The 26,301-nt window shown below is 38.3% G+C and overlaps 1 protein-coding gene across 10 annotated transcripts in view; it reads right to left on the bottom strand.

Annotated features, from left to right (window-relative positions):
* HEATR5A (HEAT repeat containing 5A) overlaps positions 1–26,301 on the bottom strand; it is a 148,177-nt gene that overhangs the window by 64,607 nt on the left and 57,269 nt on the right. For all 10 annotated transcript variants that reach the window (XM_033188329.1, XM_033188327.1, XM_033188334.1 and 7 more), the window contains exons 15-22: positions 23,839–24,002; positions 23,584–23,759; positions 15,623–15,728; positions 14,783–14,973; positions 12,738–12,897; positions 9,770–9,959; positions 8,324–8,493; positions 1,308–1,446 (exon numbers count right to left, since the gene is read on the bottom strand). In XM_033188329.1, the coding sequence (XP_033044220.1) occupies positions 1,308–1,446; positions 8,324–8,493; positions 9,770–9,959; positions 12,738–12,897; positions 14,783–14,973; positions 15,623–15,728; positions 23,584–23,759; positions 23,839–24,002 (1,296 nt within the window). The remainder of the gene's footprint in view (positions 1–1,307; positions 1,447–8,323; positions 8,494–9,769; positions 9,960–12,737; positions 12,898–14,782; positions 14,974–15,622; positions 15,729–23,583; positions 23,760–23,838; positions 24,003–26,301) is intronic.

Below are 26,301 nucleotides of genomic sequence, written 5' to 3'. Positions count from 1 at the left end.
GTGACAGAGCGAGACTCCGTCTCAAAAAAAGAAAAAAAAAAAAAAACACAAAATATATATATATATACACACACACACACACACACACATATGTATAAAATATATATGTATTTAAAAATAGAGATGAGGTCTCACTATGTTGACCAGGCTGGTCTTGAACTCCTGGCCTCAAGCTGTCCTCCTATCTTGGCCTCCCAAAGTGCTGAGATTACAAGCATGAGCCAGTGTGTCTGGCCCCAGACTGTTTTTGAAATCCTGACCTAAGACAGTCCTCTCGCCTTGGCCTCACAAAGTGCTTAAGATTACAGGTGTGAGCCACCACGCCTGGCCTATTATTACTATTTTTGTAGGCTAGTAGTTTCTTTGAATTCATATGCAAATTCAGGTTATTCATATCATAGTTTTAAAATGAAGTGATATACACTTAAATCCTACTGGTTAAGAAATCCTTTAATTCAGCTCTAAAATGTAAAAGAAGGGGCATTAAAAACTCTTTAACTTGTAGCAGACGTAACTATAATAAATTTTATGAAAGTGAGATTCTGCGGCAAACAGAGGCATGTGTGATAAATTATTTAAGGGCTAATCACATTTCATTTGACTGCTGTGAAAAAACTTGCTCTAGATCAGTGGCTCTCAAACTTTAGTACAGTCATGCATGGCTTAATAGGATTACGTTAGGAAGAATGTGTTGTTAGGCAATTTCATTGTCGTGTGAACATCATAGAATGTACTTACCCAAACCTAGATGGTACAGACTATACACACATAGGCTATATGGCATAGCCTATTACTCATAGGCTACAAACCTGTAGAACAACTTACTGTACTATATACTATAGGCAATTATAGCACAATGGTAAGCATTTGTGTATCAAAACATAGAAAAAAAGATATGGTATTATAATCTTATGGGACCACTGTTGTATATGCAGTCTGTTGTTGACCAAAATGCCATTATGCGGCACACAGCTACACTAACATAGGGACTGTAAAAATATGGATTTAAAAATACAGATTGCCAGGTAATATTCCCAGATTTCTGGTTCAGTAGGTCTGGGATGGGTTCCAATCTGCATTTCTAACAAGTTCCCAGGTGAGGTATACACTGCTGGTTTGAAAACCAGTTTGAGAACCACTGCTATAAACCAGTAACATCACTGGTTGGAATAACTGTGAGCAATTCTTTCCTGTAGCAGGTTTACGACACATTAACTTTTAAACTGTTTCAAAACTCATATATATATGGAAAATTTAAAATAAAAATAATCATTGGAGCTGGACATAATCTTTATCAAGAGAATTACCTGGAGTCAACTCTTCTCTGCTATCCTTAGCAAGCATAACAGCATGTTCTGAAACTTCAGCTGCTTCTCTTTGTACAAGCTGACGTAAGCAAGCCAGTACTGCTCTTCTCAGTAACAAGTAGGGGCTATAAAGATTCACCTGAAAAATACCATTTAAGGAATGACAGAGCTAAAATTCTTGCTGGCACTCAGTGAGCCTAATAGATATTCACTGGACCCCTTCCTGATTCTGTCCAGCCCATCAGTGGGCTGGACACAATTTATAAATACATAGGAACTTCTTGAAACTATTCTAGAATATATTTCTGATGATATAACTTAGAAACAGCTTAATAGGTAATATGTGTACTAGATTATGCACTACTCATAAATCTAAGCAAAAGTCTTTTGGTAGTGTCAGAAGGCAGAATTTATATGAGTAAACAGAGTTTTAAGAGAAAAAAGAACTAAAATGGAAAGGATTTTGTTGCAGTTCATACATTTGTGTTCATGCAGCTATATTATAATGTTTTAACATTCTCTAAGCAGAAATTTATACAAATCCATTCAGGCAATACAGCATACCGGTTAAAATGGAGGTTCTAGAGTCAAAATGTCTCAATTTGAGTTCTAGATCCATCACTTACTAGCTGTGTGACCATGGGCAAATTATTTAACTCCTCTAGAGTGCCTTAGTTTCCTCATTTGTAACACTACTGCATCTCTCAGGGCTATTGTGACATTAACACAAAGTAACATGCAAAGTGCTTACCACAGTACCTGCCAAATAGCAAATGTTAGTTATTATTAGTGTAGTCTCTTAACAATAATATATATATATATATATATTTTTTTTTTTTTTTTTTTGAGACGGAGTCTTGCTCTGCCACCCAGGCTGGAGTGCAGTGGCGGGCTCTCAGCTCACTGCAAGCTCCGCCTCCCGGGTTCACGCCATTCTCCTGTCTCAGCCTCCCGAGTAGCTGGGACTACAGGCGCCCGCCTCGTCGCCCGGCTAGTTTTTTGTATTTTTTAGTAGAGACGGGGTTTCACCGTATTAGCCAGGATGGTCTCGATCTCCTGACCTCGTGATCCGCCCGTCTCGGCCTCCCAAAGTGCTGGGATTACAGGCTTGAGCCACCGCGCCCGGCCAACAATAATATTTTAATCAGACAACATATAAAGTAAATGCATTTTCAAATAAAGGCAGAAAACATTCACCAAAAATGCTCTCTAGAGACAAGCATTACAGAATACCAAATTTATATATATCAATACATATTTATGTATTGATAGAATACATATATGTACACATCTTACAGAAGCCATGTAAATATCAATAGGCTGTATCTACCCATGGCAAATAAGACTGGTAATATACTTCAGTTACAAGTTGAAGGTTAATGGATAAAAATTCTTAGTGATTTCATATATGAAATAAAGTTGAGATTTTAAATTTTGTACTAACTATGAAAGTAAAGATCAGTTTGGTATGGTCTACAAAATAAACATGTATATTATGGTAGTGATCTTCAAAGCAAAATTTGAGAAATAATGGCATAATTCTATAGTGATCTTTAGATATGGCATATGTGGGAAAAACAGGACTGAGGTAGGTGAAGTTTTGTAAAGAACAGAGGCTAAATTTTAGGAGGAAATAAAAGGTAGGTAGTAGGAGCTATTAAGAATATATAAGAAGAGTGTCAGGTGTGGTGGCTCATGTCTGTAACGCTAGCACTTTGGGAGGCCGAGATGGGCGGATCACTTGAGGTCAGGAGTTCAAAACCAGCCTGGCCAACATGGTGAAACCCTGTCTCTGCTAAAAAATACAAAAAAATTAGCTGGGCATGGTGGCAGGTGCCTGTAATCCCCACTACTCAGGAGGCTGAGGCAGGAGAATTGCTTGAACCTGGGAGGTGGAGGTCGCAGTGAGCCGAGATCATGCCTCTGCACTCCAGCCTGGGCTGGGCATGATGGCTCACACTGAGGGAGGCCGAGGCAGGTGGATCACTTGAGGTCAGGAGTTTGAGACCAGCCTGGCCAACATGCTCAAGCCCTGTCTCTACTACTAATACAAAAATTAGCCAGGCATGGTGGCACACACCTGTAGTCCCAGCTACTGGGGAGGCTGAGGCAGGAGAATCGCTTGAACCTGGGAGGCAGAAGTTGCAGTGAGCCGAGATTGCACCACTGCACTCCAGCCTGGATGACAGAATGAAACTGTCTCAAAAAAAGAAAAAAAAGAAAAAAAGAATATACAAGAAGAAACACATGCAAAGAGAGCCAAATTCTACATTTTATCAGAAGCCAAGAAACAGAACAAATTTGTGCATCTATCACTGAGCGGCCCTTTTTTTTTTTTTTTGAGACAGGGTATCACTCTGTTACCCAGGATAAAGTGCAGGAACAGCTTTGTAAGGATGTTCTGTTATACCTTCAAGCTGTATTATGAACCCAAAAGTGGATAGAGAGGAATGCCATTCATAGAAAAGTCTCAAGGTATAATGTAATCCCATGTTTAGAAACTATATTGTTAGCAGGTTAGAATAACAGAGAAGTTAAAATACAAAAAGATTACATTTATTCATTCCCAAGATTACTGTTGTATTTAACAACAATGACCAAAAAAGCACTTTACAAGACAATTTTAAAGAAAAGTTAATAAATCTACTAGTTATTTCAACTGGAGTTTTACAAGCATATAATACAAAGCAGGTGCAGCATTTATTCAGGCTAGTCAAACATTTTTTAGAAAAAGCATGCTTAGAAGTACCCTTTACTTGTTTGGTAGAAAAAAGATCGAAGGCTATCACACAAAGTAAAATGGGAGGCTTAATGTCTCCATGTCATTCTCCAGCATTTATATTGGGAAGAGGAATACAGTGGCTTAAGGCAAACAAACAAAGCAGGCAAAATACAGAAATTAAATAAAACTGTAACTACAATTATTTTCTGAAATGAATATACTAAATAAAAAGGAGACCAAATTTAGCGCAAGGAGTGAGCACACCAGCTGGAGAAGGTTAGGAAGGATTTGCTTATATTGGTATCAAATAAACACCACGAAACATGCTACATATACCAGACTTAGCATTAACGGTTCGCTTAAACAAAGAGATGCAGAGGAAAACAAACATCTACAACCAAAAAAATGACACAAAGAAACAGCACCGCAAAACTCAAAAAAAGTTAGGAATCAAGGGTCAGGGACCTACCAACACAGAATTATCCAACAAGATCTCCTGCACAAAAACAAATGACACACCAGTCATGACAAAACCAAAAGATAAATATTAGGATGACTTTGACAACAGTCAGCTAAGCATTAAAATATAAATGTTGATAGTTATCATTCAAATTGGCTTAGCTTCAGCTTAAAAATTTGCCACAAATATTTTATTTTCCAACAAAATGAGTTGAGCCAAGTTCTTGAAAACAGTCAACTCAAGAACTCTAAGACATAAATATATAATTTTAAAACGTACATGTGATTAATTTTAGGTTTTTCTTTGGAATCTCTGATTAAGCTTCAGTATCAAACCCAATCAAGGAGACATGAGTGTGAGAGGAGTGTTCTGGATTGCATTCACATGAACAGGTGTCCAGCAAGAGGCAAAGTTAATGGTTTACCTCATCGGAAGTTAATTATAGTTTAACTCTTAGAAGCCAAGTTTTAAAACTAAGAGTATTCAGAATTGCTAGTGTAGCTAAGGCCAAGTTCAGTATGGAAGTTAAAGAGCATGCAGTTAGAAGAAAATTCCTTCCTGTAAGATTTTTGCCTAATGATGAAATGCAATTTCCTTACTTTGGTGAATACTCTAAAATATAATAAATTCAATCTAATAAATTCAGAATAAATTACTAACCAAAATATTGAGACACTAAATTAATATATTACAGTGATAATTTTTGACTATGACGGTATATTTAAAAAATAATTTTACAGCTTGAATATTATGAGTTAACATATGATTTGTAACTGTTACTTCAGATTTTCTCACTTGTTCTGAATGTACCCAAAAGAAAAGTCTGATAATATAATAATCTCTTTTTCATATGTAACTTTTTTTGATGCCTATTTTTTTTTCCTGCAGTAATTGTACCCTTTTTTGATTTGGGAAAGGAAAAAACTTAGTAAGTTTGATCAGATTATTTATTTATATTTTTGAGACAGTGTCTTGCTCCATTGCTCAAGGTGAAGTGCAGTGGCGCAATCATGGCTCACTGTTGCCTCAACATCCTGGGTTTAAGTGATCCTCCCACCTCAGCCTCCCAAGTAGTAATGGGACTACAGGTGCACACCGTCATTCCCAGATAATTTTCTTAACATTTTTTGTAGAGACAAGGTCTCACCATGTTCCCCAGGCTGGTCTCGAACTTCTGGGCTCAAATGATCCTTCTACCTTGGCCTCCCAAAGTGCTGGAACTACAGGTGTGAGCCACTGTGCCCAGCTGATCAGATTTTATTCATCATGAATTAATGGGTTAGTCTTGCTCTTCATTTCTCAATAAACTTTAGTTAATAAAAAAATCATGTATCAGGTAAGGGAGAAATTTTAAAGGTAATTAATGGAAATCTTCTATAAGAGAAGAAGTAAAAATGGTAGTATCACTAAATTTAAATGGAGAGTAAAAAATCAAATGCAAAGGAGCAAAAAATTTTTCCACTAACTGGTTTTAGGAATGGCTCTTCAAACATAAAAGTAATATTCCTGGGGAAGAGTCACTGAATGGTATAGGTAAAATCCTTTCCCTGTAAGTGCTGTTTTCCCTAAAATGATTGACCCAGATCTAAAAAAATACAGGAACAAAAGTTTCTATCAGAAAGTCAGTCACATTCTCTTTAAAGTTTTATCGGGCTAGGCATGGTGGCTCACACCTGTAATCCCAGCACTTTGTGGGGCTGAGGCAGAAGGATGGCTTGAGACCAGAAGTTCAAGACCAGCCTGGGTAACATAGCAAGACCCTGTCTCTACAAAAAAGAAAAAAAATTAGCTAGGTGTGGTGGTACATTCCTGTAGTCCTAGCTACTTGGGAGGCTGAGGGGGGAGGATCACTTGAGCCTAGGAGTTCGAGGCTACTGTGAGCTATGATTGCACCACCACACTCCAGCCTAGATGACAAACTGAGACTCTGCCTCTAAAAAATATATAAATAAATAGTTTCAAAAGACTATCAGTATCAATAATTAATATAATAATACAGTGTGTGTTGAAGACACAAGTCAAGACAGCAAAGACAACTATCATTATTGAGTACTAATTAAACACCTGAGATGTGTGCCTTTCCAAGCAGCATTCTGTGTAATCCTCATGTTTTGCAGACAAGGTAGCTGAGGCTAGAAGAGATTATAGGACTTCCCTAAAGGCACACAGCTAGAAGGTGGCAGAGCTGAGATAAGATCTATCCATAAGATCTACAAAGATAGTACGGAATAATGAAATGAGGACTGAAGGAGGAGTCCAGAAACCTGCACTGTAGATTTAGCCACCACTTAGGTGAGCTAGATGTGTTATTTTAAGTTATTTAACTTTTCGGTCTTCAGTTTATCTTTCTATTGAGAAGATTGATTTTAATAATGCAAACATCAGGCCGGGCGCGGTGGCTCAAGCCTGTAATCCCAGCACTTTGGGAGGCCGAGACGGGCGGATCACGAGGTCAGGAGATCGAGACCATCCTGGCTAACACGGTGAAACCCTGTCTCTAATAAAAAATACAAAAAAAAAAACTAGCCGGGCGAGGTGGCAGGTGGCCTGTAGTCCCAGCTACTCGGGAGGCTGAGACAGGAGAATGGCGGGAACCCGGGAGGCGGAGCTTGCAGTGAGCTGAGATCCGGCCACTGCACTCCAGCCTGGGCGACAGAGCAAGACTCCGTCTCAAAAAAAAAAAAAAAAAAAAAAATGCAAACATCATTCTATAAAAGTAGGGATAATCTATATGACAGATTTTTAAGATTCTAAGGTTTTTCAAGCCCTGAAATGCTGCATATTTTGCCTCAAGCTTGAAAATGAAAGGTCTATATAGTTTTCAACAGTCATGTTACTAATGGGAGTGTGCTACAAACACTGCAGGAGCAGAAAAAGTTGAAAAGCAATGGTGCCAATTTATAATTCCAAATGCAACTCAATTTTTGAGGCAAGTCCAGATAGAAACTGGTGACATGGTACATCTTTTTTTTTTTTTTTTTTCCTGAGACGGAGTTTCACTCTTGTTGCCCAGGCTAGAGTGCCAATGGCACGATCTCGGCTCACTGCAACCTCCACCTCCTGGGTTCAAGCGATTCTCCTGGCTCAGCCTCCCCAGTAGCTGGGATTACAGGTGCCCACCACCACGCCCAGCTAATTTTTGTATTTTGTGTAGAGACGGGGTTTCGCCATGTTGGCCAGGCTGGTTTTAAACTGACCTCAGGTGATCTGCCCACCTTGGCCTCCCGAAGTGCTGGGATTACAGGCGTAAGTCACTGCGCCTGGCCAGGGGAAGTCTTAAAACCAATGACAACGAACCACTTCAAAGGAACTTCTGGTTGATGGCCTTTATCTTTCTACATTCAGTAGATACAATATTAGAAGCCAGATATTGATGTGTATGTTGCTGGAATACTAAGGAAAAGTGTTATTTCTCCATCTGGGATGAAAGAACTTTGTAATAACTCAGAATAGATGAAAAAGAAGAAAAATAGAGACAGGTGACCACATAAAGTTTTGCATGTCCCACAGATTTATATAGTACATGGGACATTATAAGCACCCAATATATGTTTATTGATTTATGAATAAATATTCCAAATATCAATTTCAACATTAATGGGAGAAAAATGAATCAATATAAAAGAGATTTAGGAGCTGATTACATGAAAGCTGCCCCCTACTCCCCAGAAAGACTAGAACTGAGGGGAAATAGCTATGTATATAACACATAACTTTGTACATAGTCTACAGGATAATTAAAATGTGTACTGGGATAATTAAAATGTGTACTGGGATAAAATGTACTGGGATAAATAAAAGAAACTAAGAACTAGTTTACAATTTTATACTCACACAGAGGCAGCTAACCAGGCTGGACAAGTTGACATGTCGTGGAGCAAACATATGAAGCTGCTGAAGGCAAGAGATGGCCTGAGCTTGAACAAGGCAGTCTGGGTTATCTTGCATTACTGCACAACCCAGTAGACAGGAAGCCCTTAAGGTAGAAATTGAAGTACTGTTACCTAAAATAAAAAGTAGAAAGCTTTTAATAATTGGCCTATAAAAACATTACTCTTTAAACATATATTACAGGTTTTAAAATTTACTTCCAGTTTTAAGCTTACAAATCTGTGACTTACAATTTCTTCTACAAAAGTAGGGATAATCTAAGTGACAGGTTTTTAGATTCTTCTTTTTTTTTTGAGACAGAGTCTCAGTCTGTCACCCAGGCTAGAGTGCAATGGTGCCATTTTGGCTCACAGCAACTTCTGCCTCCCGGGTTCAAGTGATTCTCCTGCCTCAGCCTCCCAAGTAGCTGGGACTACAGGTGCACACTACCATGCCAGGCTAATTTTTTGTATTTTTAGTACAGACAAGGTTTCACCATGTTGGCTAGGCTGGTCTCGAACTCCTGAGCTCCAGTGATCCACCTGCCTCAGCTTCCCAAAGTGCTAGGATTACAGGTGTGAGCCACTGCGCCTGACCTACTTTAGTTATTCTTAATCTGAAAAGTTTATTGCAACACAAATTATTAGGCAAAGAAGAACCTAAGACTATCAGTAGGTTACACCAAATTTTCATAAAAAATGGAATTAGAAATTGCCAATAAACTTAGCCTCGCTTGTATTAAGAATTACTTTCATGTATTATAATCATGTAATACTATGCAATTTGAACAGCTTGCAATATTTGAAATATTGGACTTAGCCATTTCTTTCTTTCTTTCTTTTTTTTTTTGAGACGGAGTCTGGCTCTGTCACCCAGGCTGGAGTACAGTGGCGGGATGTCGGCTCACTGCAAGCTCCACCTCCCGGGTTCACGCCATTCTCCTGCCTCAGCCTCCTGAGTAGCGGGGACTACAGGCGCCCGCCACCATGCCCGACTGATTTTTTGTATTTTTAGTAGAGACGGGGTTTCACCGTGTTAGCCAGGATGGTCTTGATCTCCTGACCTTGTGATCCGCCCGCCTCGGCCTCCCAAAGTGCTGGGATTACAGGCATGAGCCACCACGGCCGGCCAGCCATTTATTTCTTAAAGAGAGATCGGAGCTCTCTGGATGATTCTGCTTCATGTCTGTCATCTTAACTGTTAAGGAAGGCATCTTTAGGAGATAAGTAATTGTCGAAATATTGTACTCTGTCTTTTCAAGGTAAGAGAAATCAGGCTGAATGGCATTTATACATTCATTTAACAAAACATACAGCACCTATCATGTGCCAAGCATACAGACCACGAACTGAATTCATTTTTATGTATATTATTTTTAATGTGAAACATCACAAAAGCAGCTATGCACACCTTGTAGCTCTGGACCTAATGTGGTAATAAGGGCATTCAAACAGCGACCAAGGCTTTGGTGAACTTCAGCATGAGTAGGAGGCACATTTAACAACAACATTATAATAAGAGAAAGGGTAGGTTCCACATGCACATAATAGAGTGGGCCAGCAGAATCAATGATCAGTGATAGAGAATGTAATGCCCAGGTCTGTAATGACAAAGAAAAACAATTAAAAACATTACAGCAGCACTAAGAAACATAAAATACATTAAGTTGTTCTTTTGTTGAAGCAAGTAATAAAGTAACAGCAAATGTGTATGCTACTACTAATGCAGAAAGAGAAATGGAGGACTTCCAACTCAGAGGCAATCATCCAATTTAGAACGATACAGTTCATTGTTAAGAATTGCAAGTAACAGTCAGTACTTTAGCTAACAGCTTCAATCAAATCTAGTTTGTTGAAAAACTATTTATTGTTTAATCCATAGAAGGAACGAAAATTCAAGTTTTTAAAAAGATGCAACAAAATCTACAATTACATTCAACAATATGGACAAATCTCTTGAACATAATGTTGAGTGAAGAAAGCCAGACATAAAAGAATGTATGTTGTATGATTCCATTTACATAAAGTACAGAAGCAGGCAAAACAAATTTATGGTGTTGCAAATTAGGATAGTGGTTATCCTTGGTGGGGGTAAGTAGTTAACTAGAAGACAGTATAAGAAGTGTGTATGGGGTATTGATAACGGGCTGTTTCTTGATTTCAGGTGGTGGTTATATAATGTACTGTTTGTACATAGATATGTACATTTATGATAGGTGCACACGCACACACACACACACACACTATGGTTTAAATGAAAAAAGACTGGCCATATACTGATAACCACTGAAGTTAGGTGATGGGTATAACAGATTCATTACAGTATACTTTCTAATTTTGTATATGTTTTAATGTTCTATAACAAGAAGTAAATTAAAAGCTCTCTCTTCAGAAAATGAACTGAAAAAGTTTTATTCCTCTTATCCATGGATGCATAAGAAAGCTTACAGTACTTTAAACACTGCAAAAATGAGCTTCTATTTGTTAGGTGAGAGACAGCAATCAAGAAAATTCAGAAATGACACTGGAAGCTGTGGAAAGTATATGAATTAATCAACAAAAAAGGTATTCAATATAAAACTAGGCACATTCAGAATAGACTTGTTGAAGAGAGAGAAGAATATAACAGAAGCAAAAAGTACTATATATAAAGACGGGTGAAAAATGGAAACCTTGTAAGTCAGTTTAGTCAAGTACTAGATGAAGTAGAGGAGGCAAGTAGTAACATGGTAATTCAGAGAGGGAAAGCTAACTGGATTAAAGCTTGATGAGATGGTGGTTATACTGGATCTTAAAAGACTAAAAGATGTGGAATATCAAACAGGCATGTAAGGAGAGAAGAGAAAAAGAAAATAATGTAAATGTAGACATGAGAATGACGTGGATAAATCACCTGTAGAAGTGAACACTTTGAAGTAATAACAGAAAACATCTATGGGGTCAGTTGATGGGACTGGAATAAAGAAGTTGATTCAAGAAGCGATAAGCACTTTGTCAGGCTTTTCTGCAGGGAAGTGGCAAGATGAAAATCTTTTAGGAAAATGAATTTAGCCTTATATCTAGAGAGAGTTGGAAAGAAAAGGACTAAAAATGTGATGAATTAGGAGGCTATGACAGTAATTTGGCACACATTAATAAGGGAGGCAGATAAGATGACAGAAGGGGAGTAAAAGAACAGGAGAAATAAAAATCATTCCATATTTCATTAAGATAGGAGAATGATGATTTTATTGACAGAAATGGGTAAGATATGCACAACGATATGATAAAGTGGTTAAGAACAGGAATTTGGAATCCATGACTTGTGTTCTTGATCTGATTCCATGATTGATTAGCTTTTCAGTTGTGAGCAAGTTGCTTAGCTTCTTAAGCCTCAGTTTTATTTCCCCATAATGGGCTATACACCCTAATAAATTATTACGAGGACTAAGAGAATTACTATGAGACTTAGAAGAATGTATCGTAACACCTGGTACCTATTAAGTTCTTTAAAACCGTAGATGCTATTATTATTACTTAGTATTATTATTATTTTTTGAGATAGGGTCTGGCTCTGTTGTCTAGGCTGGAGCGTAGTAGCACAATCTGGACTTACTGCAACCTCTTGTCTCCCTGGCTCAAGCCATCCTCCCACCTCAGCCTCCCGAGTAGCTGAGACCACAGATGCGCACCATCATACCCGGCTAATTTTTGTATCTTTTGTAGAGATAGTGTTTCACCATGTTGCCCAGGCTGGTCTTGAACTCCTAAGCTCAAGCAATCCACCTGCCTCGGCATCCTAAAGTGTGAGATTATGGGTGTGAGCCACCACTTCTAGCCCAGTGCGATTATTAAGATGGAACAGAGTACGTTTTCAGAAAAACACAATGAAATTGACTTCAGACATTCTGAGTGTGGGAGAAGATTTTCATTTTAAAAATCCATCAAGGTTAACAATAGCTTCCACAATTACTATGGGGGGAAAACCATATTCACAAATTATTAATGTTCAATATAAACACAATCTGCATCATCTACAAATCATGAATTTCTTTTTTTTTTTTTTTTTTTTTTTTGAGACGGAGTCTGACTCTGTCGCCCAGGCTGGAGTGCGGTGGCCGGATCTCAGCTCACTGCAAGCTCCGCCTCCCAGGTTCACGCCATTCTCCTGCCTCCGCCTCCCAAGTAGCTGGGACTACAGGCGCCCGCCTCGTCGCCCGGCTAGTTTTTTGTATTCTTTAGTAGAGACGGGGTTTCACCGTATTAGCCAGGATGGTCTTGATCTCCTGACCTTGTGATCCGCCCGTCTCGGCCTCCCAAAGTGCTGGGATTACAGGCTTGAGCCACCGCGCCCGGCCCAAATCATGAATTTCAAGGGAAGTATCACATGAGGTACCCACCTGCACATCAGGAGAAGTGCTGTCCTGTGCCAAAGTATAAAGGATTCCAATACAAGAATTTAGGTGTTGAGAAGAACTTATTCCTCCTAAATACCTATGTAGGGACCCCAAGGCCAATGAATGTCCTGTTCTGGTAACCACATCCCTTGCTGATTTCAATCTATAAATATGAAAATAAAAATAAATGGTAATCACTGCAAAAGAAAAAAATACAAAAACTAATGCATGTACATTGTCACTTAGGCAAAACTTTTTATATGGATAGTTGCAAAATTTAGAAATATATTTTTGGCTAATAAAAAATTCTGAAGTAAACGAAAGGCATCTTGCAAAGGAAAACATTTTGAAATCAAAATGTCTTCATATTATTAATGATTAGTTTAGTATGAACAGTTTCAATGTCTTTCATATATACACATGAAAAAGGTTTTTAAGACAAACATTATTATTACTTTATCATTAAGTTACATTTTAAAAACTCAAATGCTGAGATACTTCAATTTCATAGAGTTTCAACTTAATTTTGATTTTAAAATTAAATAGCCAGGTGTGGTAGCTCACGCCTGTACTCTTGGCACTTTGGGAGGCCAAGGCGGGAGGATCACTTCAACCCAGGAGTTTGAGATCAGCCTGGGCAACATAATGAGAACCTGTCTCTACTAAAAAAAAAAATTATTTTAATTAACTGGGCATAGTGCCACAAGCCTGTAGTCCCAGTCACTTGGGAAGCTGAGGCTGGAGTATTGCTGGAGTCCAGGAGTTCGAGGCTGCAGTCAGCCACGATCACACCACTGTACTCCAACCTGGGTGACAGAGCAAGACCTTGTCTCAAAAATAAATTAAATAAAATTAAATATGAGAAGTTAATGTTTATTAGGAATTTATTAGAAATTACTGTGTGCTCATTTAAGTGGTTTATATTTAGCCCTTCTTTAATACTCTCAACAACCCTGAAATTCATACTATTATCAGTTCCTGTTTATAGATGAGGAAACCAAAATAATAGCTCAAATAGCTCTCACAAAGTAATCAACTATCAAGTGGTAGAGTTGGGATTAGAGCCAAGTTAATAACCTGACTCCAGACTTCAAATCAGACACACATATTCAGTAGACTCCAAGGTCAAAGTGCTATCAATACTACCACCACCACTCCTAATATAACTTATTATAGATATATAATACAACCACAAAGTTTTATTTGTAGGCTTTTTTCCCATATTACTTTAATATTTACTATCTCATTTACTTTAACATTCTTAAGTAGGTAGCGTAGTACCACCTGGAATAGAAGAACACTGGCTGAGAGGATTAAGTAATCTATTGAAAGTTATACAACTGATAGAAATGGAAGTACAGGCTGGGCACGGTGGCTCACGCTTGTAATCCCAGCACTTTGGGAGGCTGAGGCGAGCGGATCACAAGGTCAGGAGTTTGAGACCAGCCTGGCCAGCATGGAGAAACCCCGTCTCTATTAAAAAAATACAAAAAAATTAGCTGGGTGGTGGCATGTGCCTGTAATCCCAGCTACTCGCGAGGCTGAGGCAGGAGAATTGCTTGAACCCGGGAGACAGAGGTTGCAGGGAGCCAAGATCGCGCCACTGCACTCCAGCTTGAGCGACAGAGCGAGACTTCATCTCAAAAAAAAAAAAAAAAGACATGAAAGTACCATTTGTTTCCTCATCTGCAGCCTACAGTCTTTTTTCCTGTAGTTTGTTCTTATTACTTATCATATATACATTTTACAGTATAAAACTGTATAAATATTTCACTATCCTAGAGTCCATTCCACTGACGATCAATTATATCACTCATTTAGATTCTGATCTTTATTATATAAAGACTATAGCTGAAATAGTAATAGTTTTATGTGCCAAGATCAGCAGGCCAATTTTTATTTTCTTTCCTTTCCTTTAAAGCAGTCAACATTTGACAATTTTTCTTAGTTAAATCTCAGCATGAAGATCTTACTAGTTCCAACAAACCAGAAAGCTATACCCAGTTTTGAAATATAGCCCCTGAGTATTAAATAAGAAATTCACTTACTTGTCAAAGCTAACTTGAGCTAATCCAGCAGTAAAAGCTCCATCATCAAGCACTTGGGCTAATCTAGCCCATGCCTCTGCAGCTGCACATCTCAGCAAGGGGTTGGTACTTTCTAGGGCTCCCGTAACCAATGTTAGGGCAAATCTTTTCATTTCTTCTGGACCTAAACATCCCTTGGAGAGAGCCACGTACTGAAATATGTAAAGAACAACCCAAACTTACAATTGTAGTAAATTATCATATCCAGTTAGGAACGTATATTCTGGATAACCAAATCCAAATATGTTCATACTTGGATTACTACTTTAAAAAAAATAAGAACACAAAAATCCACACTGATAATACAAATATAATTCCTTTTTTTTTTTCCCCACAAAGCACTTTAGAATTTTAAACCTCCAGGCAGCAATATGGCAATCATTAAGGTATAAATGGTTTAAAAGAACATTAACAGAGATGTCCACAAAATAAGCGACTAATGAAGTCTATCATATTTTAACTGTACGTAGAAACGGTAAGTCATAAGTAACAACGAGCTGGATTTGGTCCACAGGCTATAGTCCATCAATCCCTGGCCCAGGATATCAGGATTGGTAGGTTAATGCATGGCTCTATGCAGAGATTATAGGTTTGATTTCTAACAAGTTTTATGTGGACAAAAAGTAAAAGGAGAATTCCAAATCCTGAAAACTTTTCATCAGGAGATTAAGAAAAATGAAGGAAAAAAGAGCATTTTAAAAACATCATCCTCCAACAAACTTCATTGGCCACAAATTTTTAAAAAAATGAAACAAACATTTAAATAAACAAATAAATAAACAAATAAATAAATAGAATTACCTTCAAGAAACTAGAAACTGAAGAAACAACATGTAACTGAACCACTTGCTGACGAGCTCCTTTTGTGTGCTTTATACTGCCCAGAAGCTGTTCCAATATAGGAAGCCTACAATCAGAAATAACAGGATTTAAAAGCAAAAAGAATTTTTTTTTGAGATGGAGTCTCGCTCTGTCATCCAGAGCATATTGACACCATCTCAGCTCACTGCAGCCTCCATCTCCCCGGCTCAAGAGATTCTCTCACCTCAGTCTCCCAAGTAGCTGGGATTACAGGTGTGTGCTACCACATCCGGCTAATTTTTGTATTTTTAGTAGAGTAGTAGTAGTTTCACCATGTTGGCCAGGCTGGTCTTGAACTCCTGATCTCAAGTGATCTGCCCACCTTGGTCTCCCAAAGTGCTGGGATTATAGGCATGAGCCACTGCCCCTGGCCTCTCAATACAATTTAAACTTCACACTTTAGGTTCTTTAAACTACTGCAGTAATTGTAAGTGTGAGCATGTACATTCCAATGACTGGAAAACTAAAATTTGAGATAATACCAACAAAAGTAGTCAATACTGATATAACTCCACAAAAATTTATATGTAACACATAGCCTCACAGAATTTGAGGCAGGAAGACTGCTTGAAGCTAGGAGTTCCAGACCAGCCTGGGCAACACAGTAAGACCTCTTATTCTACAAAAAATTAAAAAGCTAGCCAGGCATAGTGGCACATGACTGTAGTCCTAGTTACCCAGGAGGCTGAAGCAGAAGGGTCACTTGAGCCCAGGAATTCAAGGTTACAGTGAGCTATGATCATGCCACTGCACTCCACCTGGGTAACAAAGCAAGATCCTGTCTCAAAGAAAGAAAGAAAAAAGAATAAAAATGATTTGAAAAGTGCTAAAAAGGTAATGATAAATGAAAAAAGCAAGGGTTAAAATTGTTTTACATACAGTATAGTCCCAAGTATATTTTCAAAGCATAGTTGGGGATTCAAAGAGCTATGCTGCTTCTGGCTAGCTATAGATGCAATCATAGCTCATTGCAGCCTCGACCTCCTGAGCTTAAGTGATCCTCCAGCCTCAGCCACCAGAGTACCTGGGACTATAGGAACACATTACCCACACCCTGCTAATTTTTTTTTTTTTTTTAAAGAGACGAGGCCTCACTGTGTTGCTCAGGCTGGTCTTGAACTCCTAAGTTCAAGTGATCCTCCAGCCTCGGTCTCTGAAAGTACTAGGATTATAGGGTAAACCACTGTGCCTGGTCATTTTTCTTCTTTTATAACGTTTCTAAATCCAAATTTCATTATATACACGTACTAAAATTTATTCAACCACTCTACTACTGGTGAGAAAAATGTTCCAATTTTCACAATTCTAATTAAGATAAACATAAACAATATTTCATGTCCTTATAGCACAGAGGTTTTAATTCCTTATGTCAAGATTAAATACATGTAACCATAAAATAAACCACCCCATTTTACCATTAATTTCTCTCTTAAAACATTGTTTCTATGCCCTATACTTCCTTTTCCCTCTTTTCTCCCTTTAAATGAGAAACCTGAAATATACTGAAGATAACTTTTTCAGTTGTAAATTATCTTGATGGCAGGAAAGGTAAAGATTATAATTTTACCTTCATCTCCCTAATAACCTGTGTTTGGCATGTAGTGTAGACAGTCAGGTGTGCTTGTTGAGCAAGCATAAAAGACAACAGCATCAGGTAATTAAACACAGGGCATGACTGGCTGAACATGAAAATACAGATATACTTTTATCCGACCTTAATGTACTTTCAATAATATCCCGAAGTCCTTTAAAACTAGATCTCCATCATTCTACTGAGGCTACAAGGCAAGCTGTCCTGTAAATGGCAATTTTGTTATCAAATCAGAATAGACATGGGGATCGTGCCTTTAAAAAATCTAATTGTACAAGGAGTTAAAAGAGTAAAAAGGAAGGTATGAAGCTATTTGTACGTCATATGGGTTGGGGAAAGCAGTATGTATAAAATCAACTTATAAAATGTAATAAAGGCCAGGCGCAATGGCAAACACCTATAATCCCAGCACTTTAGGAGGCCAAGGTGGGCAGATCACCTGACGTCAGGAGTTTGAGACCAGCCTGGACAACATGGTGAAACCCCATCTCTATTAAAAATACAAAAACTAGCTAGGCATGGTGGTGCATGCCTGTAGTCCCAGCTACTTGAGAGGCTGAGGCAGAACTGCTTGAGCCAAGAGTGGAGGCTGCAGTGAGCTGAGATGGCACCACTGTACTCCAGCCTGGGTGACAGAGCGAGACTCTGTCTCCAAAAATAAAAAATAAAAATGAAAGTGAAATGTAATAAAATGGTGGAGCACTAGGAATACTTAGAAAAGTACTTATTTCCTTACATCAACGTTGTTTGTTATAATAAATTTGAAAAACTCAGAAAAGCACATGAAAAAAAAATTTACCCCAAATCCCATTACCTACAAAGAGGCGCCATTAACATTTTGACATCTTTGTTCTTGTCTTTTCTCCCTTAGACATATGAATAAACTTTTAGAAAACAGAGATCGTATTGTACACACTTTGTTAATAACTTAGTTTCCCCTAAACAATATTATCAGGAATTTTCCCATCTTATTAACTATTATATGGTTTCACTATAATAGTATTAGTGAATAGGTATTAATATTATATATTCTGGCAATATAATTTATTTAACCAACTTCCTAGTTTGGGACATTTATGCTATTTCTAATTTTTCTTATTACAAATAACATGCTAAATATCTTGCATACGAAAATTTTTCTGGTGGCTCACGCCTGTAATCCTAGCACTTTGGGCGGCAGAGGCAGGAGGATCGCTTGAGCCCAAGAGTTTGAGACCAACCTAGGCAACACAGTGAGACCTTATCTCCATTAAAGAGAAAAAAAATTAGCCAGTGTAGTGGTGCCTGGCTGTAGTCCCAGCTACTTGGGAAGCTGAGGCAGGATGATTGCTTGAGCTTGGGAGACTGAAGCTGCAGTGAGCCAAAATCGCACCACTGCACTCCAGCCTGGATGACAGACCAAGATGCTGCCTCAAAAAAAATTTAAAAAACAAACAAAAAAAGCTTTCTGTCCATTGTGTAAGCGCATATTTAAGGATTTTTTTTTTTTTTTGAGATGGAGTCTTGCTGTGTCGCCTAGGCTGGAGTGCAGTGGCGCAATCTCAACTCACTGCAAGCTCTGTCTCCCTGGTTCACGCCATTCTCCTGCCTCAGCCTCCCGAGTAGCTGGGACTATAGGCACCCGCCACCATGCCTGGCTAATTCTTTTGTATTTTTAGTAGAGACGGGGTTTCACCATGTTAGCCAGAATGATCTTGATCTCCTGGCCTCGTGACCCACCCACCTCAGCTTCCCAAAGTGCTGGGATTACAGGCATGAACCACTGCGCCCAGCTGGCATTTTTTTTTTTCAAGAACATTATTTATGCCCAAAGTACCCTATAGGAAGATTATGGAGGGTAAATGTGACAACAAAGGGGAATTAAGAATAACTGTGTGATCAAGCTCCCAAGTTTAAAAACCTATAATGTAATTATTAGATCATATCCTACATCTGTTACTGTGAAATTGTATCACACTTAAAGTTATAAAAATACATAAGGTTAGAGATTAAGAATTATGTCATACTGTACTATAAGTTGACCTATACTATTACTTCTTGACCATATTCATGGACCAAAGACTACAAAACAGGATTGTCAGAGCTCAAAATCTTTTTCTTCATCCTCTGCCCCCAATCCTGAAAGAGATTGAATATACTATTAACTAATCAAAGATTCAAGATAATATGACACCAATTCCTATAGAGATCTCAACAAAAGATTCTGATCTTCAGGAAGATGGAGATGACTTAGTAATACTGAATTAGTACTCATAAGTAGTATCAATTATAACATATAATTATCAGTTTGGAATGAAATGATAGGTACTTAAAGTTTTAAGTCTAGATGGAATAAAAATGCAGTTAACTGAATAAAGGGCAAAGATGTATCATTTGAAAATGCTGACTTATTTTACATTATACATTTTACATTATATACCTTTTAGACAGAGGGTACACACGTATACACAAACAAAACAGTAACCACAAACAAAAACAAAATAATACTTTTTAGATAGAGGGTATATAATGGCAAAATTTTTTACTACTGAGAACTATAACTGTTTAAGCTTTTCCTCTCTGTCCATCCATTCACAAGTGACATCATTTGTTGAAGCAGTCCATTTATCAGAATCACCTAAGGAGTTTAAAAAATTTTAGTGCCCACCCCCACATTATGCATACCATACTAATCAGGATCTTCAGTATCTTAAAAATTTGTCTGGATAATTCCAATGTGCAAGTCAAGGGTGGAACAATCCTCAGGTGAATTAAGGAACTCATTCTTTGCAATTAGGTGAAAATCTATTTAAAAGCAACCACAAACGCAGGCCAGGAGCAGTAGCTTACACCTGTAATCCCAGGACTTTGGGAGGCTGATGCGGGCAGATCACCTGAGGTCAGGAGTTTGAGACCAGCCTGGACAACACGGCGAAACCCCGTCACTACTAAAAATAAAAAAATTAGCCGGGCATGGTGGCGCATGCCTGTAGTCCCAGCTACTCAGGAGGCTGAGGCAGGAGAATCACTTGAACCCGGGAGGTGGAGGTTGCAGTGAGCTGAGACGGTGCCACTGCATTCCAGCCTGGGTGACAGAGTGAAACTCTTGTCTCAAAACAAAACAAAACATAAAATAAAGTAACCACACACAGGCTGGGCACAGCGGCTCATGCCTATAATCCTAGCACTTCGGGAGGCCGAGGTGGGCAGACCACCTGAGGTCAGGAGTTTGAGACCAGCCTGGTCAACATTATGAAACTCAATCTCCACTAAAAAATACAAAAATTAGGCAGGCATGGTGATGCATGCCTGTAATCCCAACTACTTGGGAGGCTGAGGCAGGAGAATCACTTGAAACCCAGGAGACAGACGATGCAGTGAGCCACCACACTCCTACCTGGGCTGTCTCAAAGAAAAAAAAAGTAACCACAACCAATACATGATTGAGATCAATATTATTTCTTTTCTATATAAAATATCTTGACGTTCCAACCTTTAAACATTTTTGCGTTAGAACCCTACAGTCAATAGAGAATCAACTAATTTAAAAGACAATTACGTATGCATTAATAAATTGTGAATAAATTGTGCATTAATTTATATTAAATAATATATTATTTCCAACCTTAGGACAACCACATGTTATACAACTGTTTAAACATAAGGCTAACCACAGTAACAACAAAATGGCTTGAAATACTTGGTTGCTGTTTAAATATAGATACTTTAATTAAGACGCTTCTTCTCTATAACTCAAATGTAAGGCCGAAAAGCAAACAGCCTGATATGTTACATAAATATCATATCTGGGACAACAGGAAATTAGAAACTTAACTTCACTATTCATGTAGTTTCTATCTTCTGGTTCTGTAATGACACCTACTGGAGACTGCTGATATTGCTTATAACCCACTTTCTGTATCTGGGATCTTACCAGGTTCACTTCTTTATATTTACATTTTTGAGACAGGGTCTTGCTCTGTTGCTAGGGCTGGAGTGCAGTGGCAAGATCTTGGCTCACTGCAACCTCTAACTCCCAGTATCAAGTGATCCTACCACCTCAGCCTCCTGAGTAGCTGGGACTACAGTTGCACACCACTATGCACAGTTAATTTTTGTAGAGAAGGGGTTTTGCCACGTTGCCTAGGCTGCTCTTAACTGTTGGGCTCAAGCAATTTGCCTAACTTGGCCTTGCAAAGTGCTTGGTTACAGGTGTAAGCTACTGTGCCTGGTCATCTACTATTTTTATTCCAAAATAGTTAGAATCCTGTTTGTTCCGAATTTGTTAGAATCCAAACAGAATGATAGGGTTTGCTTTTATCTGTTCTCAATGTTTTTATTAAAACAGACAAAACCTCCCCTTCCTTGAATATTCATTATTATTATTATAATTTAGGTGGGGATACAAAAACTATGAGCACATTAAAAAATTCATTAAACTTAATAAGAAAGGATCTTCATGAAACTACAATTAGGCAATAAATCTGAAAAGAAAACTTCTCTAGAATAATAAAATCACTTTTTTAAGAGGAAAGGCTGTAAAAAGCATATTTTCTTTTTTGCTTTTCCACTTTAGACCCATCAAAGGTAGTGGAACCATTTAAGAACATCCTTAATTTAAATCCTTTGCTTAAAAGGCCAGCCCTGTTTTATCCACAGTAGTTACTGGTATATTAATCCAAATTAATTATTTTAAAGTAATTATATGCTCTATAAAAAGGCAGTTAGAGACTAGTTCAAATTTCATCCTCTCCATGAATCTTTCTTTGAATATTCCAAATCACTGTAATTTTCCTCTTCATTCATTAACAATTCAGTCATATATTCTCTTATCACCATAACCTTATAGTTACAGTATATACAGGAAATGCTACAAATACATTTGGAAAAAACATTATCTTTTGAAACTGAAGCTAGTAAAAATCAGTATAAATTTCATTCACTTTTCTATACAATGAAAGCAAATTATCCCAAGACCTGTTTCAGAGAGGTGTTGGTGATGAAACTAAAATATTTTTCTAAGTCTTCACCAAAGAGATCAAGGTAAATTCTCTGGTATCCTCTGGAAGACATAACTGGGTAAGAAGATACAATAAAAGCTATGATCTAGTCAAATGCATCGTTGTTGGTCGAGAGACAGGAAATGAATGAATGAATTAGTGTGGATAATAGTGATTTGTAAACTATTATTAGCCACAATAGCCTATGAGAGAGATTCACTTCCCATTTAGTTTTTCCGATAGTAACAGAATTTCCTGGATAGTGGATTTTGATGGCTGAGAAATGTGTATGTCCAGTTACTAATTAAGAAACTATCATTCTCAATGAGGAATCATTATCACCCTTTGGTTTTTCAAAACGAAAATCCATTTTTGGGGGAGGCCATCTTGTATTTATTAATTTTTCACATACAATAGCATAGGATAGAAGTCCCTACATAGTATGAGGTATACAACATGATGTTTTTAATGATGTTTTTTGCTCATATATACATTGTGAAATAGACTACCACAATCAAGTTAATTAAATATCTATTATCTTTGTGTGTGTATGTGTGTGTGTTCTAAAGCATGGGGTCCCCAACCCCTGGGCCACAGACTGGTACTGGTCCACGGCCTGGTACTGGTCCACAGCAGGAGGTGAGTGGCAGGCAAGCAAGCATCATCATCTGAGCCAAACTCCTGTCAGATCAGCAGTGGCATTAGATTCTCACAGGAGTGTGAACCCTATTATGAACTGTGCATGTGAGGGATCATGTGCACCCCTCACAATGCCTAATAATCTGAGGTGGATCAGTTTCATCCCAAAACCTCTTCCTATCCCTACCCCGTGGACAAACTGTCTTTTGCCGAACTGGTCCCTGGTGCCTAAAAGGTTGGGGGCCACTGGTCTGAAGTTCACTTTAAGTGAACTGATAAAAACCATTTAAAATCCCTCCAACTGAAGACAAATCCCTGGACCTATAATGCTTCCAAAAAATTTCCAAGGTAAGAAAGCCTATGAGACCTAGTCTAAGAAAAAACCTAGTATGTGTCTTTGTAATGACTGCTCATAAATCAATATTCTTATGTCATTATTTTTCATTTGTATTTTCAGTTAGACGATAAGCTAACTACGGGCAAAGTATTGTATCCACAACAGTTCTAGTGGTTTTAGGCATTTAAATCATTTCTTATTAAATATTAGTCAAGTGAATAATTAAACAAGAACTTTTATTTCACCTTCACCTGTCATTTATAAGAAATTATTTACGCTAATGAGATCTCTGGCAACATTCTTCTTCCCCACCAGTTCTCTATTTTCCATTCACTAAACCATTGAAGATATTTACCTTTGAGTTTCTCCGACATGAGCGCATACAACCCCAAAGAGCTTGGCTGCAGAACTAATAACTGATAGTGCTGGAGGCAGGGGCTTAGGCACTGAATCTCCCTCTACATCTTTCTCATAAATCAAATAAGGGTCATATTCAAGACTTCCGCAAGCAACACCATTACCAAGCAGGAGCTAAAAGGGAAAAAAAGTATATAAGGTTTTAAGATCACTGTTCACAGACTGAATCTACTCGAGTAAAAAATGGCCATACCTGTTCTTCAATAAATCTATGGTCAGTTTCTTGTAACAAAGGACTTAATATCAAAAGATCATCCTGATGACAGAGGGGCGGAAGTAAAAATGTAGATGCTGACACCTGAATATCAGGGGCAGTCAAGTCAGCAGCCAGCTCTTTGAGGATAGCACAGAGGTTTCCTGTTGAGTCACAGAAAAAGAGCAATTAGTACTATTGGTTATCTGGTGAGAGTATGGGGTTTAAAACTCAGGTGGAACTTTAATGCACCCACTGGCCAACTTTAACCTATCACAGCCGAAGAATTTATTTCTCATTCTTGAAAATTGCCCTAGAAATGACTGGCTCAACTATGTGTTGCTAGTCACAAGGTTAAGAATTGACACTAAAAGAAAATCTCAAAGTATTGTGTGTGTGTGTGTGTGTGTGTTGTGTGTGTGTGTACATACCTTATGGTATAAAAATGACATGAAATATAAAAATAGAAGTAAAAACAGATTTACAAAAGCAGGTTTGCTTTTTAAAAAAGCATGGTCTGAAAAAATTTATAAGAATTAGCCTGAGGCTGGGTGTGGTGGCTCACACCTGTAATCCTAGCACTTTGGGAGATGAAGGTAGGGGGATCACTTGAGGTCAGGAGTTCAAGACCTGACCAGCCTGGCCAACATGACAAAACCCCATCTCTACTAAAAACACAAAAATTAGCTGGGCATGGTGGCGGGTGCCTGTAATCCCAGCTACTCAGAGGCTGAGGCAGGAGAATCGGTTGAATCTGGGAGGCAGAGGTTGCAGTGAGCAGAAATCAGCCACCGCACTCCAGCCTGGGCAACAGAATGAGACTCTGTCTCAAGCAAAAAAAAAAAAAAAAAAAAAAAAAAAAAAAAAAAAATTAGCCTGAAAAAACTTAGACATGTTATTATGGAAAATTTCTTTTTTTTTTTTTTTTTTTTTTTTTTGAGACGGAGTCTCGCTCTGTCGCCCAGGCTGGAGCGCAGTGGCCGGATCTCAGCTCACTGCAAGCTCCGCCTCCCGGGTTTACGCCATTCTCCTGCCTCAGCCTCCCGAGTAGCTGGGACTACAGGCGCCCGCCACCTCGCCCGGCTAGTTTTTGTATTTTTAGTAGAGACGGGGTTTCACCGTGTTAGCCAGGATGGTCTCGATCTCCTGACCTCGTGATCCGCCCGTCTCGGCCTCCCAAAGTGCTGGGATTACAGGCTTGAGCCACCGCGCCCGGCCGGAAAATTTCAAACATAAATAAATTATAGTACTATGAAGATGCCTGCTCCTACCCCTTCCAGCATATGCTCATTATTCATCTTTAACAGCTGCAACAGTATTATTTCACCTACATCCCCATTCCTGATCCCACATTCTTCCACATTATTTTTAAGAAAATCACATCATTTCATTCATAAATATTTCATTGTGTATCATTAAAGTGAAACACATTTTATTTTGAACAAAATCCTGCTATATAATCTCATGTTGTTAAAAAAAAAAAAAAAAAACCACTGAACATCAGATACCCATTCAGTATTCAAATTTCCAACTATCTCATACACACCTGTTTTTGTCGCTTCTAGATCTAGGTAAAGTGTACACATTGCAGCTAGTTTATCTTGTCTCTTTCAATTTAGTATTCTACCTATACCTTTCCCCTCTCTGGCAATTTATTTGAAGAAACAAGGTTATTTGTTTCGTACAATTTTCTACAGTCTGAGTTTTTATGATTATAGGCCCCTGGTATGGCTTAATGTGTTCTTCTATCTGTACTTTTTTAAAAAAATAAATTGGTAGTTGGATCTAGAAGGGGCTCATTTTTGTTTTTGGTGGTGCGCAGGGTGGGCGCATGTTAGTTCATAAGTGGTATTGTGTTCTCCCATAACACAAGAGACAACATATGGTTGCCTCTCTAATATACACACTTTGAAAAGCTGATCCATTTATCACATTGACTGTAATTATCACCTCAAAGATGTTTTATCCTAATTTCTGCTGGGTTATCAAAATATCTTATCCACAGAGAGCTTAAATGGCTTTTGCCAGTTTGTAACTTAAGTACTGCAGGAATGAGTAAAAATTCCCTTAGAAAAATGTTTACACTCTTTGAAGTGTTTCTTCGAACAATTGCATCAGGATGAAATGAGGACTGGGGTGATATCCACTGATCAGAAGTGGCAGGATGAGTTAGGAAGGGTTTACTTGCCATCACTTTCTGTATCATTAGCAGCAGTAACAGTAGTAACAACAAATTTTTTTTTTTTTTTTTTTTTTTGAGACGGAGTCTGGCTCTGTCACCCAGGCTGGAGTGCAGTGGCTGGATCTCAGCTCACTGCAAGCTCCGCCTCCCGGGTTTAGGCCATTCTCCTGCCTCAGCCTCCCGAGTAGCTGGGACTACAGGCGCCCGCCACCTCACCCGGCTAGTTTTTTGTATTTTTTAGTAGAGACGGGGTTTCACCATATTAGCCAGGATGGTCTCGA

This window comes from Trachypithecus francoisi, unplaced genomic scaffold (assembly GCF_009764315.1).
Source record: "Trachypithecus francoisi isolate TF-2019V2 unplaced genomic scaffold, Tfra_2.0 Lachesis_group3, whole genome shotgun sequence".
NCBI lineage: Eukaryota > Metazoa > Chordata > Mammalia > Primates > Cercopithecidae > Trachypithecus > Trachypithecus francoisi.
This window is presented reverse-complemented; position numbering and strand designations above follow the sequence as displayed.